General features: G+C 42.7%; 1 protein-coding gene across 2 annotated transcripts; it reads right to left on the bottom strand.

Moving 5' to 3' along the window:
• Positions 1 to 227: 227 nt before the first annotated feature.
• Positions 228 to 18,455, bottom strand: LOC121713021 (TLD domain-containing protein 2-like). 2 transcript variants are annotated; one of them, XM_042097271.1, is made up of 6 exons: positions 18,413 to 18,455; positions 3,601 to 3,843; positions 2,713 to 2,865; positions 2,249 to 2,344; positions 1,991 to 2,064; positions 228 to 1,861 (listed from the first exon to the last, which is right to left on the bottom strand). In XM_042097271.1, exons 1-6 carry the CDS (start codon positions 18,434 to 18,436, stop codon positions 1,726 to 1,728), a joined length of 726 nt encoding a protein of 241 aa, XP_041953205.1. In that variant the 5' UTR covers positions 18,437 to 18,455; the 3' UTR covers positions 228 to 1,725. The 2 variants fall into 2 exon arrangements, with proteins under 2 accessions (XP_041953205.1, XP_041953204.1); XM_042097270.1 differs by lacking the exon at positions 18,413 to 18,455 and adding an exon at positions 6,784 to 7,017.
• Between the last annotated feature and the right edge of the window lie 893 nt (positions 18,456 to 19,348).

Genomic DNA, 19,348 nt, shown 5'->3' with positions numbered 1-19,348 from the left:
ATGGTGCTCAGCATTCCATCTCTTCCTCTCCTCCATTTCTCTTCATTATGTTTCTTCTCTCTCTCTCCTTCACATCATTCTCTCTTATCTCATACCATTCCCTTTTATGTACATAAATGCAAAAGATGTGTTAGGGCATTTCTTGCCACATACTAACCAGGAGATATTGACATAGGCACGGGACCCAGTTTTATTTGAATCTACCAGCACATACTCGTTGTATTTTGAATAGTCCTCCGTTTAAATTCTGAAAATTCCAGCTCATTTCAGAGAAGTACCTCTCCACACCATACGAGGCTTTTTATGACAGCAATTTATTCTCTTACAGATGGAGGTTTTATGAACTTGACAGAGGGACAGTCTCCTTATTGACTTCTCATCGAGGATGTAACAAATCATATTGATTACACTATCTACAATAGCAATGAAGAGGCAGAGAAACTGGTGGGCGCAGAACGAGCATGGCCTCCCCTGAAATTCTGCTCCTGAAGTCTCAATGTTCAGAGGGGCAAATTTGAGGCTTGTGACACATTCATGCACTCTCTAGTCTATGTCTTCTGTGGAGTGCATCCATGGCACTTCACAATATCTATAGCAACAGGTGCTTCAAGTCAGACTGACCTCTCAGCATTTAGCTTTTCACACATGATATAGCCTAGCTAGCCCTAGAATATCAGCTTATCCTGGGGCAGTCGGTCTTAGCCATCTGCTTTCCTTAATCACAATTTATGTACTTTACATGCATAAATGGTAAGAATAACAAGGAACAGAATCTAAAATGGCAGTTTACAGTTGGTCTCCATCTGTTCATATCGCAAGGAAGCAAACACTGAACTGTTCTGTTTAAAGTGTAAACATGCTGTAGTCCTGCCATGTGACGGTTAAAAAATGAAACATGACTGCACATGCAGTAACTGCAGCTTGGTTTCCCTGGCAACAAAACTCCTAGGTTAACGGCACTAGGTTGTATGACATGCATGGTGTGTACGAGTGATCGAGAAGGTGTGTAAGATAAGCGCAACCATGCAGGAATGTGTGTTAAATAAAAAACAGATGGGTGTTGGAGAGATAATGATATATGTTTGCGCTGCTTGTGTGGTAATGCTGGTTATTATGTATGAGTGTATGATAGTGGTGTTGGCTCGTTCGAAGCGTCACGCCTTCAGCTCTTCTCAAAGGATTAATGCACAATGACAAATCCTCAGGTCCTCAGGCCCCCTCATGTGAGTGGGTGTTGATCCAGAGAATATCATAGTGAAGCAGAGCAGAGGAGCCTAAAGAGTAGCCAGATGAGTAGAGTGCACACACACACACACACACACACACACACACACAACTTATGTCTAGCATGAGATAAGAGCTCTCTCTAGTGGTGATTCACTCATCTCATGCCTCCCACTCTGCTGATGGGTCATTTTCAATTTAAACCAGAAGGAGGCAGTATTGTCCCAAACACAAAGCTCTCCATTCTTACTAGTCTTGCCAAGACTGGCTTGCTTATTTAGGTGAAACTACTTTTCCAGCAAATTTAACATGTCTGAGGATTCAGCAGAAAGCCATCTATCAGCGAGCACCATTTCATTTATCAGTGAGAATGGCGAATCTCATAATCACCGTCTAAAAGCGGCGGGCCTTGATGCTGCCTGCTTTGCTTCCTGACTCTCGTCTTCCGTCACCGCCGCCTCGTGGTGGCGTGTAGTTGTGGCGTTTCATCATCCGCCGGGGTCAGACAAGGGCCCAGACTTCGAGCTCATCAATAAAGAAGTCTTCGGTCGACGACAGGAGATCATTATCAAACGTTTCGCACCTCTGGCTCCGTCCACGGATCAAGTCTCCGCAAAGCCAGAGACCAAAGCGACCCCTGGGAAAGACAAATGCGAAAACGTTATTCACAATGAGCCATTAATGGCATGGCGCTGAGCAGAGCCGTGGACAATATTTCACAGATTCTTTGAGACATCAGAACACAGTGTGACAGTGTCTGCCTCACCCTCCTCCACCAAATGCTAGAAACTCCTTGCCGCCCTTTATGAAGTAGGAGTTGGCATATGTCCATCTATAAACCTGGAAAAAGAAACATACTTTAGTCAAATGCTCCATTAACTTTTAAGTTAAAAATAAAATTAAAGTTTAAAACACACATTTAAATCTGAAGTCAAAACAAAACGTGACATCCTCTAGAGCTGCCCCTTGGAGGAGACCTGACTTAACATTTCCACGTCATGGAACTATAATTAGAGAGAATCACCTGCAGGTACGGGGCAAAGGAGAACAGGAAACCTTGGCCTGTGCCATAGAAGGAGGAGCTGACTTTGAGAGGAGATGTGCAAAAGGCACCAAACACCTGGGAAAGAAACACACACACACACACACACACACACACACACACACACACACACACACACACACACACAGACACACACACACACACACACACACACACACACACACACACACACACACACACAGACACACACACACACACACACACACACACACACACACAGGAGAGAGAGAGGGAGGGAGGGAGAGAGATAGGGTTAGAAACACAATTTTCACACTACAGTACACTTGTACACTCAAAAAGTATGAACAACGATGTGTAATAAGGCCATAGCATAACCAATAAAATTACCTTTTACATATCATGAACATTTCATTATCCAAACATTACAGTTGACTATGAAGTGAATCTGTTGTCTGCTGTGTTACCTGTCCACGGTTGTCTCTGATGAAGATCAGCATGCAGCAGTCCCACTTCCCCATGTTCCTGTACAGTGTACCAAGACTTCGGCCGTGTCTGTTCGTACAGTAGACTAGTGCCCACTTGCACACCGTCAGAGCCACAGGAAGGTGTCTGGAGATCTGACACAAGTCACACAGAAACAACAACAGTCATGATTATTCGGATAATAGCAATGTTAACTTTCAAAGCATTTAAAGGCATCCTTTGCATGGTGTTCACCTTAATATAACAGCTTCGAGGTCATTTTGATGGTGAACTAATATGTAATAGGGAGAATCATGTGCCTTTCACAGCCGTACCCTTCCCGTCTACGAAGAACCAGCCTTGCAACTTTGCTCTTCTGTGACTCGGAGAATCACAACTTTACGGCAGTTGCGTAAGCTTTACGGCAGGTGTGTAATAGCCTATTATTTGAATGAAATCATGTACTTTTACCTTCTCAGTCGACATGGCTCTTCGGAGATTATCTTTGCCGGTTTGTAAACAAATCCACATGTACTGTGTCCCGGGGGAAGGGTGTGAGCCACGAGTGATATTTACAACAGTTGTGTAAAATACAAATTCTCTGCAACTGTGGGGGAAGCCCAGTAGCAACTCTCCTTCCCCCCAAAACTGCACTGGATACCTTTAAAGTTCAAAAACATCCAGATTCCAATTCCATTTTTCAATTGTTTTCATTTAAAATGATTTCCCTCTCATTTAGCTATTGCCTTCAGTGGTCTCACCACAACCAGAAAGTCAACATCCAAAGAGCCACTTGCATTCTGAACTAAGTTCAATGGCTGTTCAGGATCAGCACAACCCTGCCTTGTGGGCCAATGCCTGATGTCTAAAGGTTTTGGTAATGGCAGTACCTGCTGGATGTGATCAATGCGGAATAGCTGGCTCTGGTCGGCCACTGTGATCTCAAAGGAGGTGGCCCTGTTCTGGCCTGGCTGGTGGGCGGAGTCCCAGGGGGAGCTGGCACTCTCCAGAGAGCCCTGCAGCCTCTCCATGTCGTCCAGCTCCAGGATGTGGAAGTCCTCGTCGCCATCGTCATCGTTGTCCCCTCGGACCAACCTGTAGGACGGGGCCTTGACCTCTCGGAAGAGGTTGACCTGAGAAACAAGACAGGGGGTGGGGGTGGGGTGGGGTGGGGGGGCTTGATGAGTTGAAGACCCTAGCAGAGTGCAACGATTACTCAAAATCACAGCATTTCTATTTCATCTCCACCCTCCAGAATCTCACTCTCTCCTGCGGTGGCAGAGCAATTAACCTGTTACCACAGGTTGGACAAACACTGGAAGATGACTACTCCCTCGTTCCTCTCTCTCTCTATGTCTGTCTGTCTCTCTGTTTTGATTTTCTCTCCTCCTCCTGTGCCACTGGAGGTGTGTGTACCAGGAAATGGGATAGGCCTTAAAACCTTTCTGCTAATACCTTTGATTTGCCTGTGAGGTCTCTACTGCAGCGGGGACCCAGTAATGGGTTTGTGTGAGAGTCTGTTCCCTTTTATGGTCCAGTAGTAAAGAGAAAACACACATCCATCACCCCTGAGAGACATGTTTGTAACTCTCTGAGGCAGGGGGCAAAGCGAGGGGGGGGGGGGGGGTGGATTGTGAGAGGGTAAATTTCAGAGATCCTGAAGCGGATGTAGCCATAAGAGATAAATCCCTCCTTCAGTGAACACTCACAGCTTTGAATGTGCAGGCTGTGTGCTTTGTGGGCCCCTTGGGGAACTGCTTGCAAATGGCCTCCAGTATGGATTGGCAGTGAAGCTTTGTTTTTCACTTATATGAACTGATCTCTCTCTCTCTCCACCTCTCCCTCCTCCCCGGCCCCCTCACACACCGTTCTATTGGGGCACATTAGGGCCTCCTCAGCCCAAGCGTATAATCCATACCATGAATCACGTCTGTAAAAATGGCTGCTTGAGGATAAGTGAGAAGTGTATAAGTGGGAGGGAAGGGTTTAAGGGTTGGCGAGACGCCACCAACCCAACCCCCCAAACACACACACACACACACACACACATACACACACATACACACACCTCCCACCCAAAACACACACTGCAAACACCACCATACTGAGCAAATTTACACAAACTGCGCTGCCCATTTGCCATGCAGACAGAGTGGAGTGGTGGGGGGCTGTTATGGACGGACAGAGACAGACGCTCCAGCCCATCACACAGTCAGCAATCCAGCTCATTTAGAGCCACAATATGTCTCTCTTGGCAGCAGACGGGAGGCTGACATGGCGAGGTGGATGCTTGCCAATGAACTTGCATTGCCTCTATTCTTTCTCCTAGTGTGAGAGAGAGAGAGAGAGAGAGAGAGAGAGAGAGAGAGAGAGAGAGAGAGAGAGAGAGAGAGAGAGAGAGGTGGTCTACAGAGAGTTATCAGATGGTTTGTGCTCTTTAAATGGCCTAATGAACAACCCATTATAAAACAGAAACAGAACCCCCCCCAACACATGCATTCACATGACATGGCCACTATGAGAATGAAAACTTCGTTTTAATAGTTGTTCAAAAATTGTTTCCATAGATAAACCTGGGTTGGAAGCAACATTGTGTGTAACAGCCATTGTAAGGCATGGGAAAAAATATTACTAAGCAAAAGACTTGACAAGACATTAGTCATCCTTTGTTAGACTGGCACCATGAGTAATGGGCAATCATTTTTTGCATGATACTTACACAATCTGAATTCACGACTGCATTGTTATGAGTTTAATTACCCCACATTATTTCTCCTGGTTTGTACACTTTTAAAAGAACTAACTACTCAAGAGAAGAACATTAACAAAACCTAAGCGCTCCCCTTCCCTCCCAGAGTCCCCACAGTGCTCCTATAGCCCAACCAAATCCCTTAATCCTGTTCACTCACTCTGGTTCATTAGATGATCAAAGCAGCTAATGTGATCAAGCAATCAAGTAGCATTCATATCTATCAATCTAATCATGCTTCTTGGTGTCACCTTAATCTGAATGAGAGAGACAACCATCTTGGAAGGAGTTCTAACAATCTGATCTAATGCATTGCTTTGAAGTAGGTCTTTTGAAGTAACTTCTGTTTCACAAGTTGAGTACTCGCAGGTTCAAGAAGACCAAACATTACTCCGGCTATTATCTGTTTTAGTAGATAAAACGGCCACTTACTTCACTAGAATCACCACTATCACTAACTCACCACTATCACACACTCCTCCACACAAAAACCTAAGCAAGCATAAGATAAAGACAGTCAACTGTGAAACAAATGAAAATCAGCAATTAGGCCGTCTCCGTATCAAGGCCCAACAATCTACAAGTTTGGCTGCAGCTTTGAATCTCCTCTCTATGCCAAGCAGGGGATCAGTGTCACTAGCATTTTATCCTCTATTAATCTGATCATTCGTGGTGTTAAAGCGGGGCTTAATTTAAGTCTGTTTCCGCCATCTGTTCTTATCTGGTAAATAAGGGACAAATAGAAAAGAAAATGGAACAGGGTTTCAACAGGAGCCCCAGAGGCCAACTCCACATGCTGGGGATTTACCAGGCTCTGCACTGTTGTTTTTGTAAATTACAGGAACAGGTCGGTGTGTACATGTATGCAATAAAGACCGGGAGCAAACATAGACACCTCTATTTTCTCTCCACAGTGCTGTGGGCAAAGTTCAATGCAAATATGCACACATACAAGCAAACACATACACACACACACATACACAAACACACACACACACAGGCAAACACACAGACAGAAAAAGGGGAAAGAGTGAGAACTAATCTCATCACTGAACTAAGACACAATTTCTACATCTTATATTTCAGTATCTACTACTGATATCTTCTATTATCCTATTTATTGTAACATCCTAAATAACCACAATGACTTTGACTAGAACCATAGCTGTAGTAAAGTATCATCATGATTTAGGAATTATTTTTCTTAAGAAGGATTTACAGCTTGGAATGGTGTGGGTTTAGTCTTAAACCATTTAAAGCATTTCAAACTAAAACCTTGTACTAGAAAAACCTTGAGGCAGGCCTGTAAAGTTGATACACTTACCAGGGATTGTGAGCAGAAAGATTTCAGCATCTCTGAATGGTTGAGCAGGTCTGATCTCGAACTGTGGCTATGTGTATGGGAACTTGACCTCTGTTAGCGTATGAGTCCAAATGACTGTCTGCTGCCCCTTTATGAGACGCAGCCCTCTACCTGCAGAAGACCTGGAAGGTGGACACACCCTCTCGGCCTCACATTTTTTCTTCTCAGTCATCGTCCTCAGCATTCTGTGTGGAATATTCCAGATTGAGGGTCAACACTCATCAAAGGACTTTTTGAAGAGTTTGCTGTCCCCTAGGGGGCAGCAGTCAAGGCTGATTTAACACCCAGCTCCAAACTGAGACAAACTATATGATGGAGCCCTGCTACTGTGCCGCCTAACTAATCTGATTGGTGCAAGCCCGGGACTCGGGGTCATAGCCATGGCGACAGGAATTGATGCACTGAGCCGAACCTCTACCGCAATCCACACAGCTAACCGCAGACAAATGGCCCCCTGCTGTCGTGTGGCGGCGTTCCAGGGCCCCGCTTTTGCCGGGGCAATGTACTCATGTTCCTGGCATAAATCACTCCGCCGTGGCATCGGGTGGAGGGAGGAGAGGGCCGTAGGAAAAGTGCAGAAATACATCAGCTCCGTTCCTCCATGCAACCGTCCGTCATGCGGCGGGTCATCAGGCTTTGCTAATACAGGAGGCTGGGGGGGGGGGGGGGCTGCTGGCGACAGACTGTCGGTATGAACGCTGCGCGTTCTCTCTCTCTCTCTCCCGTCCCTCTCTCCCCTGTCTCGCTCCCTGCTGCCCGGCAATGGAGGTGAGCTTAATGGACACAGCTGTCTGGCCGAGGTGACACATGGGTCTCGGGTGTGTGAGGTGGGGTGGGAAGGCGAGGGGGATCAAGCAAAAATGCCTGTCTGCTCAACACCCACCCGGGCCATTTGGTGCAATTTGGTGTCTGTTGTGCATGTTTGTGATTGTTGTGTGTGTGTGTGTGTGTATGTGTGTGTGTACTTTAAAAGGGTATGTTGGTGTGTGCGATTGCGTATGTGAGTGATTGGACTGTTGGGGTTTGTGTGGGTGCGCACAGGGCCGCAGTGGGCTTTGGGAGGTGGCTGCACACTCTGCTAACCCTTTGTGCTCTATTACGGCATGTTGCTCCATGTGCTGGTGTATTGATCGGGCAGATTTACAGGGATGTGTCAAGTTATGGAGGGGCAGAATGGCAGCCTCTCTCTCTATCTGTCTCTTGGTCCAGGGTCATGTCTTTTAGTAGTCCCTTTGCTCAATCATTGGTTCTTGGAGAATCTTTTTTGACATCTTCAGCAATACAATGCAAAGCCTCTGCAGTATGTGCCGATATGTCAACATTTGTGTCTAGTGTGTGTGTGTGTGTGTGTGTGTGTGTGTGTGCGTGTGTGTGTAAAGCCAAGCTTAACCAACACAACTGATGCATGGCTCCACTTCCCAATCTCCTGATTATGTGGCAATGGTACTTATTGATATACTTATCAAATATATAACTAATCCATTGTCATTGATTTGCAGCAATTAGGTATGGTCACAAAGGGCAAAAGTCGACATGAAACACTTTTGACCTTTATAAATCGGTTAATGTACCGTACTTATCACTGCATACCCTGCAACCTCTGTAAATAAAGATCCTTCTGGGTTTGAAGACCAGGTGTATCTATGGCACTGACAATGGGAGGCGGGGCTTGGGATCGGTCAATTGTTATCGAACTATCAGACAGCTGACAAATCAATATGCTTGCCAAAGACAGCAATGATTGCAAGTTTGTGTTTACTGATATAGCTTATGCAATGATCAGTGTCAGTATGAAGAAGACATTACTGAGACAAAACCTTTAACCTTCTCTTTTGACTTCAGAATCTTGTGAAATGTTCCCTTTTATCTCCCTTATATAAAGTGATTTATATATATTAAGGATCTTTGGTATTCCTATAATATTACTAACATTTTGTCTCAAAATATTATACGATTCCTATTATTCTTTTTTTAGGGTTAGAGTAGCATTTGAAGGCTTCTACATATATCACATACTTTTAAAGGGAGTAAGACTCCATGTGTAACTACTGTGTGGGGTGTTGGCCAGGTAGTAGTACATTCATACTACCGCATGTATGTGTAATTAGCTATCGGCTTTAGTAACAATGAATATACTGGGACACCACACACAATCAGCAAACTGTCTGTTAACTGTTGACAAAGGAGATTTAACACAGGTTTTGGATTAGGGTTAATTTAGGGTCATATTGTAGCTTTAGTTAATTCTCAAGTCGTTGTTTGAACTTGTTAAGTCATTCACTGATGTTTGTTTGTTTATTTGTTGATTGTTGAACTGTTGAACCTTTTTGCAAGTATCCCTTCCCCCATTTGTGAACCTGCAGAAACAATCAAACATGAGAACACAGCACCATGTTTGGGTTGGCACCTTTTTCCAGGATAATCGAAAGCAGCTGCAGGACAGAAACAAATGGGTTGCATGATCACACTCTACAATGCTTAGGCTATCTGCATATCTCACTAGCATTATTGTTGATTAGAGAAGAGTCTTTTAATACAGGTACCCCAGTTTAAAAAGAGCCCAATTTGACACAACTTCGCTAGCCTGCAATTAATGGTGCCATAAACTTGTTTTAACTGAAATACCATTGCACAAAGCTAAATATTGCAATTCCAATTATTATTAAATTGTAGTACCAAAATCTAACTTGTGGTATCTGCCGCCATGTACTGTTGCCATAATACAGACTATTTATCTTAGAATCTTGACTGCTGGTTTTTCATCATGTTGATACTCTATGCCCATATTGTCCCTATCTGCAAAACAAACAAACAGAAAACAGATGCACTTTATCAGTTTGCTTTATTCCAAATTCTAATTGCACAAATGTATGTGCTCAAAATGAGAAAATATGCAAAACCACCATGTTTTCTACTAACAAGGAAATGAGACCAGTCTAGCGATGTAATAATTTATGAGACAGAAACATAACTAGAATATACTCATTGAACCTCCTCATTTAAAAATATACTTCATGTTTGCTGATGCTTCCTGAAAGCAGGGGCGCCGCTAGGGTTGTATTCCATAGTGCGCACCATGGCCCGGGACGCTAACCCTCCCCCCCTCCCCCCCCCCCAAAAAAAAAAAAAAAGAACGGGGCTACCCTACACATAGAGGTGTTTCGAGCTTTTTAAAAATGTCTGAGATTAGAAAAGAGGGTAGGGCAGACACAGTTTTCTGTGAATATCTCGAGAACCATAGGGTTTAGGAGGACCATTTTTTTGTATGTTGATCTCAAAGGGCCATGTCAACCCATTCCATAACCACTCATTTCATGTATAGCGCCACCTAGTTAAACACAAAAAAATAAAAATGAGGTGTTGTAATCGCAGGTATCTGTGACCTAACATAGTCAAAACTGCACGAAATTGGAAGTGTAGGATCATTATGACACCCTCTGAATGCACGCCAAGTTTCGTGGAATTCCGTTCATGGGGGGCCACACAATAAATTAATTTATGTTACTATACACCAACTGGCCTGTAGGTGGCCGGAGACAGTTTTCTGTGAATATCTCGAGAACCGTAGGGCCTAGGAGGTCCACCTTTATTTTGTATGTTGGTCTTAAGGGGGCATGTCAACCTATCCCATTACCACTTATTTCATGTATAGCGCCACCTAGTTAAAAATTAAAAAGCAAAACATCAGGTGTTTTCATCACAATATCTCTGGCTGACATGGTCAAAACTGCACGAAATTGAAAGTGTAGGATCATTATGACACCCTCCGAATGCATGCCAAGTTTCGTGGACTTTTGTTCATGGGGGGCCTTACAATAAAATAATTTATGTGTACATTTAGTGACCGTACACCAACAAGGATTCCCGGGACACTGAAAGACCGGGGTACACGAAACTTGGTGGGCATGTAACCCCACATGGATAGCATGGAACCATCACTTTTCGTTTTGATCTGTAGCCCCCCGCTGGACTGGACTCCCCGAAAGAAGGGTAGGGCAGACACAGTTTTCTGTGAATATCTTGAGAACCTTAGGGCCTAGGATGACCAATTTTTTGCGTATGTTTGCCTCCAGGGGTCATGTAAACCCATTCCATATGCACACATGTGCATAAACAGATACACACGCACACACATACATTCACAGTAATCCTACGTATGACACATACTCACACAGTAGACATATATACGCATGCATGCACATGCACACACACATGCACACAATTCAAGAATTTCTCAGAATTATGAACAGACAAGATGGGGGTGGGGTTGTATAAAATGTATATTACATGTGAAATCTATGAACTAATCATGTTTTGGTACTTGTTGTCTAGCAGATACCAGTGAGAATTGAGTGTGCATAATGCAATTCAGTGAGACAGTTAGAATCATATATGCCTTTCAGCATGACTTATTTTTGTTGAAAAACATGTGCTGGACTGGGACGGCGTTCATATTTTGTACCGCTGAAATGTCCATTCTCTTTGCCCTAAACATAGGCTATCATTTGTGTGCAAAGCATGTTTCAATTAAGACAGTACAAGTTATTTTTATTGTTGTAATATTGAATGATTTTCATGAATAAAGCGTTGAAAAATTATACACACAGTGCATACAGGATTACGCCTGGCGGCGCCACTGCCTGAAAGTACTAATAAGTTGTCAATTACAGCCCTTCTCACATAAAATATTAACTAAAACATCTTTATTTACTTCAATAAAGAATCTGTGTAACCTCTCATGAATTGAGTGGGAATAGCTACAGTGGGTTTTGAGTTTTTCTACTATGCGATCAGAAAAAACTTTGATGAATTCTTTCATGTCACACCTGAAGGTATTAGCCCGACGTACTCAATTCTAGTCAGAAGATGAGTCTAATGGTGCATTCATGGCACCTGGGAATGACAAGGACCGCCCCTGTGATTACTTTGTTTTTCCCACAGCAAGTGTTCATGTGCTTTACCTTCGGAATGTGTGACAAACACGGATGCCACAACAAAGGTTAAAACACGCTCACTAATCAATAAATAAACAACTGTATTTGCATAGTGTTATATAGTGTAAGGCGCTTGTGAAAGAAATATATGCAGTTTTCAAGTGACAAAAACAGCAAATTCCCAAGTTCACATTAAAACTGTTGGACATGAAAGGCCACATGGACTACAAATGAACTACAACGTGATGACAAAAGTGATGACTAGCGCCTAACTGGGCAACTCTGTTAGCAAAATCTAGCCCCAGTTTCCGACCTCTGACTCACACATTACGTGACGTGAATGATGCGGAATGATGATGTTTTCACTGGGAAAAAGGTTTTTCCGATGCCCGTGAACGCTAGGTGATACTGCTCCATTGGGACGTAATTATGGGGCGTGTTTCAACCGATACAGGGGGGGAATGCCTCTGCACTCAATTGGATAGACCTAGAGCAACGAAATAGCTTACCGTGAGGTGTAGGAAGAAAACACATGAACCATCCTTCTACTCCACAAATGCCTTAACATTGTTTTCTGGTCTTTCGTAAAAGTTAATGCCGTCAATAACTCCTATAACACTCATTAGCGAAATCTAAGAGATAGGCTACGTACTAGGGTAGGCTAGGCTATTAAGAAAAAAACTGATAGCCTATATCCCCTCTGTTTTTAAAAATAATTCTGTTGAACATTGATATGCTACAAACATGTTAAACAGCTGGGAAAGGCTGTCGCAAATCCCTCGAACAGGTGGTCAATCAGAGATTTTAAACGAACGAGGGAACAACATGTCACAATGCAACAGCGCTCTTTTCCCTTGATGAAAGTGAAACCACGAGTTTTCCCACATCTCAACTTTGGCCAAAGTTTTCAGAAATAATCGTTTTCAGTGATTAAAACCTCATTAAATAATATATGGGGTCTTAAAAGCCATGTCTCCTTCTAGCCACAGCGTTTTTGTTTCAAACATAGGCCTAATCTAAGCGTGCTCAGATGACGTGATAGATCAGGCGCTGTTGGTCACCTGTCCATCATCGTAAAGCTCGATTTGATTGGTCCGCCCGATCTAGGGCGAGCATAGTTGGTCCTCAATGGACCAATGCCAGACCAAACCTCAAATGTTGTTGGCGAGACTAAGTTCGAACTGGCACCCAGGCTATGAAGGTGCTATCATTATCACTATCCTGGGAGTTTGGGTACAAGAAGAAAAAAAACAACTAAAAGAATGATGAAAAGCTATACTGTATATGTATATACTGTATACTCTATGTATGTGTGGAGAGAAGCAACACACAGGCAACAGTGAAAGGGTGTGTGCATATGTTTGACATCAGCATCTGCATTAAAGGAACACATCGAATAGCGGGGGGATGATTCTGAAGGAGATGAGGAGACCGCCGTGACACCGTTTGGTGTGGCACCACAGATGTGCTTCATTACCCATGGAGCTGGAGGGGTGGGGGGCAACATGACATGATGGCAACTTATGTATGCCTCCCCGAGGCCCTCACACTCAAGCTGAACTTTTGCCAGGGTGAAAATGATGTGTTTATCGTTTTATTTGGAAAAGAAGGTGAATACATAAAAAGTAATTATTTGGTAGTATAATTGAATTTCATGTAGCAAGCAAGCAGTATGCCACAATGATATCTGTAATATGGATATAATTGAGCTGGAAATGTTTCTTCCTTCAAAGAAAGCTTTACAGAAGCTAGCTGCAATAATCCAATGGGCGTGTTGGCTTCCATTTGTACTTGACAATTTGGGGCAGCTGTGGCCTACTGGTTAGCACTTCGGACCTGTAACTGGCACCTAACCCCTCAATGCTCCCCGAGCGCCGCTGTTGATGCAGGCAGCTCACTGCACCGGGATTAGTGTGTGCTTCACCTCACTGTGTGTACACTGTGTGCTGTGTGTGTTTCACTAATTCACGGATTGGGATAAATGCAGACCAAATTTCCCTCACGGGATCAAAAGAGTATACTTATACTTGACAAAAGGTCAAACAGAAATTACTGTTATTTTATTTTGTGGCTGTTGGTTCTTTTCCAAGCCTTGACTCCAGGGATGGAGACTGCCACATTTTGTGCAAGAGTCCTCCCCAGGTCTATGACTGACTACGAAGGCAGGAATTGATAGGCCATACACTTTTATTCACATTCCTCTTCAACCAACCCATACACACTCAATGGTACTTCATACTATTGAATATAGAGCTCTCCGTCTGTAAATAGCCTCACCACAGCATGTGGTTGTATGGAGAGGAAGCCATAACACCATTGTAATTTTCCACAGAAGATAAGATATGCGGCTTTTGTTTCAATTTCCACGGTGGAATGGCGTCATAGATAAAGCTACTGTGTCCCTAAGGTACATTTTTCCATGAAAAAATCACTACAGACGGAAGTTGCTTCCACTGACGGAAGTTGCTTCCAAGGGTTCAACGAGTGATTAGTTCTTTTCACCGATTTTTTAATAGGCATATACATTCAGAGGGCCCATGATAATGTGCGATAAAAATAATGTTTTTACGGCTGAGAGTGCATTCCTACCTGGGACAGTAGTGAGATAAAAATCCTTATCTGATTGTTTCACTTTCCTCAAGGGCTCACAAGCCAGCCTGCTACCCATCACCAGAATCAGTTCCAATCTGGTGATAAGCCAATTGTTCCCACCACTTTATTAGACCTATGCCAGAGTAACCTCAAATTACAATTCATTACAGGGGCCTGGTGAAGCTTTATTGGTAAAATAAGGAGTTTGTTATTGTCCAGTCAGACCATTGTGTTTATCTTCACAAAAAAATCTGACAGGAACCCAGACTGTGGATATCAGAGGTCATCCAATCATGGCTAATGTGCTAAGATTACCTTTTTACTTTTATGGGAGGACCTTGAAGTGAATAGTGCAGGCAAAACAGACTTGATTTAGCATTGTTAATCTGTAATGGACAGCAGCTTAACATCTGAGTAAGAGGCTGATATAGTATCAAACTATTTTTTTTATCATCTTCATGTACAGTACATTCTTTTCAAACATCCTTTTAATAATGCATGTGAGATGCATCCCTCATTCACTTGCAAGGTTGAAAATATTTTTTGACATTCAGTTGCTCCCATTACTCTCTGTCTGTAATATGCACCGCAGTTGTGAGGGTTTACAGGTAATTAGATATCATTGAACAGTTTTAGGGTCTGTGATGTGAGAGTAATTGGTTCTGACGACTGTACTTGTTGTTGCAATGTTTGTACAGGCGCAAAGGGAAGAGATGGCTAATTAAAGTTTGACAGAGGGTACGCAGTACGTGCTGTGCTCTATAGGTGGCAGTGATGTACTTTCTGGCTTGTGTTTGCGGGCAACTCCCGAGCAGCTCGCAATCGGTGCATTCTGTGACTTCATGGTGCAGGGACTCGGTCAGATAGGGAATAGAGTAGAGAATGCAGCTAACAGCTGTAGATGGGGGTAGATTTCAGCTTTTAAAAAAGGCAAGAAGTGAAAGAAATACACCCCAGCTCTGGAGCTCTGACCCGCATTGCATGCTCTCACTTTATTTATTTCACCCCTCTGCTGCTTACATATGCAGACCTCCCCCCTTCCGTCTCTCCACCACATTTTCCTCATCTTCTCTTCTCGTCTTCCATCTCTCACGCAGACTGAAGCTGCTCATTCATGTAGAACCAGAAACAGATATTGGCTTGGAGATTGTTTCTTAAGTAAGCCTTGCCTTTCAAAGCAAAAACATCAAAAGAAAACCTGGTAATTAAAGCACACACAGACCCTACAGACACATGTTGTGGTTTGGTCCCGGAGCAAATGGTTAAGCAATAATTGGATTGAGCCATTACTGCTCAGTTTATCTAAAGGTAAGCGCATTTCTACTCTGTGGACAACAGTGTGACGGCTGCAGTTGCACTAACCATTTACAACTGACTGATCTGCTTGAGCTAATCAATAATTGCAGTTCCTCTGAGGTTGAGTGACTTTGATACATTGGACACATTTATTAGGCCTACCACAGCACAGGAAGACTGGATAGGTTACCAGCAGAGCCGGACAGTAACGGAGTACATTTACTTGAGTACAGTACTTGAGTAAAATTTTGAGGGATCTGTACTTTACTCGAGTATCATTTTTGGAGAGTACTCATGACTTTACTCAAGTACATTTGAGAGGCAAATATTGTACTCTTTACTCCACTACATTTCTATCCATAACCGTGAGTACCCGTTACTACTTCTAAAAAAAAGGAAAAAAGAAAAATCTTGGAAACCCTCAATTTGTTGTTTCCCTCTCAAACGTGACTGGATTGTGCAGGCGCCACTGATTGGGACAGCCTATCAGCAATCACCTTCAGCTTTCCGCCAAAGTCAACTCCATGGTCAGATTTAGATAAGAGACGAAACCATGGACGAAACAATGGATGAAGAAGGAGCAGGTCCACCCCGGGAATGTGCCAACCTGTGGCCTCACCTCGCCAGACTATTTCAGTTTTATTGGGACCATGTTTCTGTACATAAATGTAAGCCATGGGACCATGTAGGATGTTTCTGTACATAAATGTAAGCACTGTGACAGTAGTAATGCAATATTTAGAAAATGTAAGCTACTCTTGTACTCTTAATACTCAAGCACATTTAAAAACAAGTACTTTAGTATTTTTACTTAAGTAGACATCTGACTGTTGTACTTTTACTTGTACTTTAATAAAATTTAGCAAAGGGTATCTGTACTTTTACTCAAGTAATGCAGCTGTGTACTCTGTCCGCCTCTGGTTGCCAGGACTGGCAGCTTGAGTTGTTAAAGGATCATTCGGTGCTGCAATAACCATCACCAGTTTTGGAATTTTCATAATAATAAGCCCAGGCTATGCATTGACAAAGCAGATGACATTTAAACTAAGCCATCTTTAAAATGAGAAAAACTGCTTCCAGCACATTTCCATGCTTGCTCTTGGATGATGGCTTTGTATCCATCATTATGAGTGGCACATGAGAGTGGGAATGCACTCCATTATAGACCATGGAATTCATTCATTACAAGAGGTCCGTAATGACACCCCCTGATGAAAAGTGAGAGATTTACAGAATTTCAAGTCATTGCTCATACATTTCAGTCATGTGGATACCAATATGGATTAATTAGCTGCATCAAGGGTGGATTGCATGTTCATGAAACTACCCCATCCTAGTGATTTTTGGCATGACGAAATAAAACACATATAACTGGAGCCAGGGGTTCCAAAGCTTTTTTGGCAGGTGACCCTATTTTCATGTCACAAAATGTTGGTGACCCCAATCATTGACATGTTGTGAGAGCGCAACTCATTTCTGCTGTAACATCCAGACGAAAGCGGTACTTTGATTTTCCCCAAATGTCCTTGCGCTCCTGGTTGTTTTGCTAATTTGTTTCAAACATTGATCAAGCATAATTCTGTCAATCAAATATGGGCTGTCTAACATTATTTTTACTCAGCTAGATTGTAAAAAAGGATCAACTACCGGTTTTAGTACCGGTAAATATATTTTAATTTATGTTTATGTTTATGTAATGTACTGGTCAATTGTAAGATCCCTGTATCTCAGCCGACCCCATTTGAATTTCAGGCGATCCCACAAGGGGTCCCGACCCCAAGGTTGGGAAATGATGCACTAATTAGTCTAAACTTATACTCCCATAATGTGGTACTAATCAAAGTCAAAGTCATGTAGGTCATTTTTTCACCTATAATTAATTAAAAGGCAACAATCTATTTTCAAAAGCACCTTTGTTTGCACTGAAATGACCAACAGCCTACTCCATGTGACTTATGGGGGAAGTAATTAGTGATCAGTGTAGCCATGTGAAAAAAACTAAAGGGTTACTCAGTGGGTTAATTGCAAGTCCATGTGTCCTTTAAATCAGTTGACTTTCCTTTCCTTTGTGTTCAGCACTTTCTTAATCCTTTTCTTTTGCTTTTGCCAAATATTGTTTCCCGTCACAAAAGGGTCAGTTAATTGAATGGTAATTAACAAAATGCTTGGTTCATAATATTTTTTCTCTAATCTGCATTAATTCCAGAATGTTTCATCAGTTTGTCGGTGAAATATGGCTACATGCGGGATAATATGATTGAACAGAAGGCAATAGTTCAAAATGTGTGCATTGAAGCAGAAAACTTACTGGAATAATTAAAATAAAAAATGCCTCATTGCTGTCTAAAGCTTATTCATGAGTGACTGTATTGATACTGAAGTGAATATCAAATATAATAGTTTACAAAAAAGCCCCCCGACAGTTTCTTTTTCCAGTCATCAGGCTTTGCTTTACATATATTCATCAAGGTGGACAGACACGAGAGAATTACAAATGTGTTTTTGTCTTCATTTGTAAGTGGTTGAAGGACACTTCACAGCATGCTACATAGTCCTCATACATTTTTACAGCCTTTAAATTGGCCGCAATTGGCAGCAATTCACACCTTTGTCAATTACACTAATCAAGCATAGAGGAGAACAGTGTTAAATGTTCCATCACCCATTTACATATATTAAAAACATTTGAAGAACAAATCAAGCCAATTTTGTTAAATCAGACTTAAAGGAACACGCCACCCAAGGTCAGTAGTAATATCTATTCTTACCTTAACTTTCACGAGTTGAGTCATACCTCTCCCGTGTCGGTACGTGCTCAAACGCTCTGGTGCGCGGTGCGAATGTGTTAGCATGTTGCTATGCTAGCTGGCTCAGACGTAGCCATAGAGAGAGGAAGATAGCAGTAATCAAAAACATCCACGTTTTCCCTACTTAAATATAGTTGCACGAGTAGTTGATAAAAATGTGTAAGGTCACACAACATGAAACTTGGCGATTTTCCAAGCGAATAAACAGGAGAACTACCATGTGTGGCGCAATAGCACTTGGGAGTACTTCGACCTAGCGTAGTAATATTAATTAACACCTAATTGTAGATCCTATCCACCACAGAGTTTAGAATCCATGCTTGATCAACCCCTCAGCCTCCCCCTCCCCTCTGAGCGAGAGAGAGAGGCCCATACATTAGAGATGCGCGGATGGGCTATTTCAACCGTAACTGCATAGCAAAACTCATCATCCATTCACACCAAAGTTTTAGCCTACAATTTTATCATTCATAACCCAGGCAGTCTCATCTAGGATATAGCACAGGTTGAAGTCAACGTCAAGTTGGTTCTATTTACGGAGGTGAATGTGTGTGTGTGTGTGTGTGTGTAAACATCTCGTAGATGGGACTGCCTGGGTTATTTTGTTTCGATATAAAACACATAGTAATTGTAGCCTACCATTCAGGGAATAGGCATTTAAAAGAGAGACAGATTATGGAGTAATATCAGTGACTCAGAGTGACTCAGAAATGACATCGGGCAATGGCAGTGCGAGATGTTCAGAACGTAAGAGCTAAAACTTCTACAAGCTCAATAACATCCACAGCGGAAAAAAGAAGGTAAGAAAAATAGTCAGAAAACTTAGATGTGTAAGGCAAGCAAGCAAGTTTGGCGGTTGTTACTAAAAATGTGAACATGCACGTTGCACTGTTGTGC

The sequence above is a fragment of the Alosa sapidissima genome, chromosome 7, assembly GCF_018492685.1.
Source record: "Alosa sapidissima isolate fAloSap1 chromosome 7, fAloSap1.pri, whole genome shotgun sequence".
NCBI classification, from domain to species: Eukaryota; Metazoa; Chordata; class Actinopteri; order Clupeiformes; family Clupeidae; genus Alosa; species Alosa sapidissima.
The sequence above is the reverse complement of the archived record's forward strand: the minus strand, read 5'-3'. Positions and strand labels throughout refer to the sequence as shown.

Coding starts and splice junctions, on each gene's coding strand:
- LOC121713021 (XM_042097270.1), bottom strand. CDS start 6,813: ATGCTGAAATCTTTCTGCTCACAATCCCTG. Junction 3,844..6,783: donor CTTTCTGCTCACAATCCCTG/GTAAGTGTATCA, acceptor CTTGTTTCTCAG/GTCAACCTCTTCCGAGAGGT. Junction 2,345..2,712: donor TCAGAGACAACCGTGGACAG/GTAACACAGCAG, acceptor TTTCTTTCCCAG/GTGTTTGGTGCCTTTTGCAC.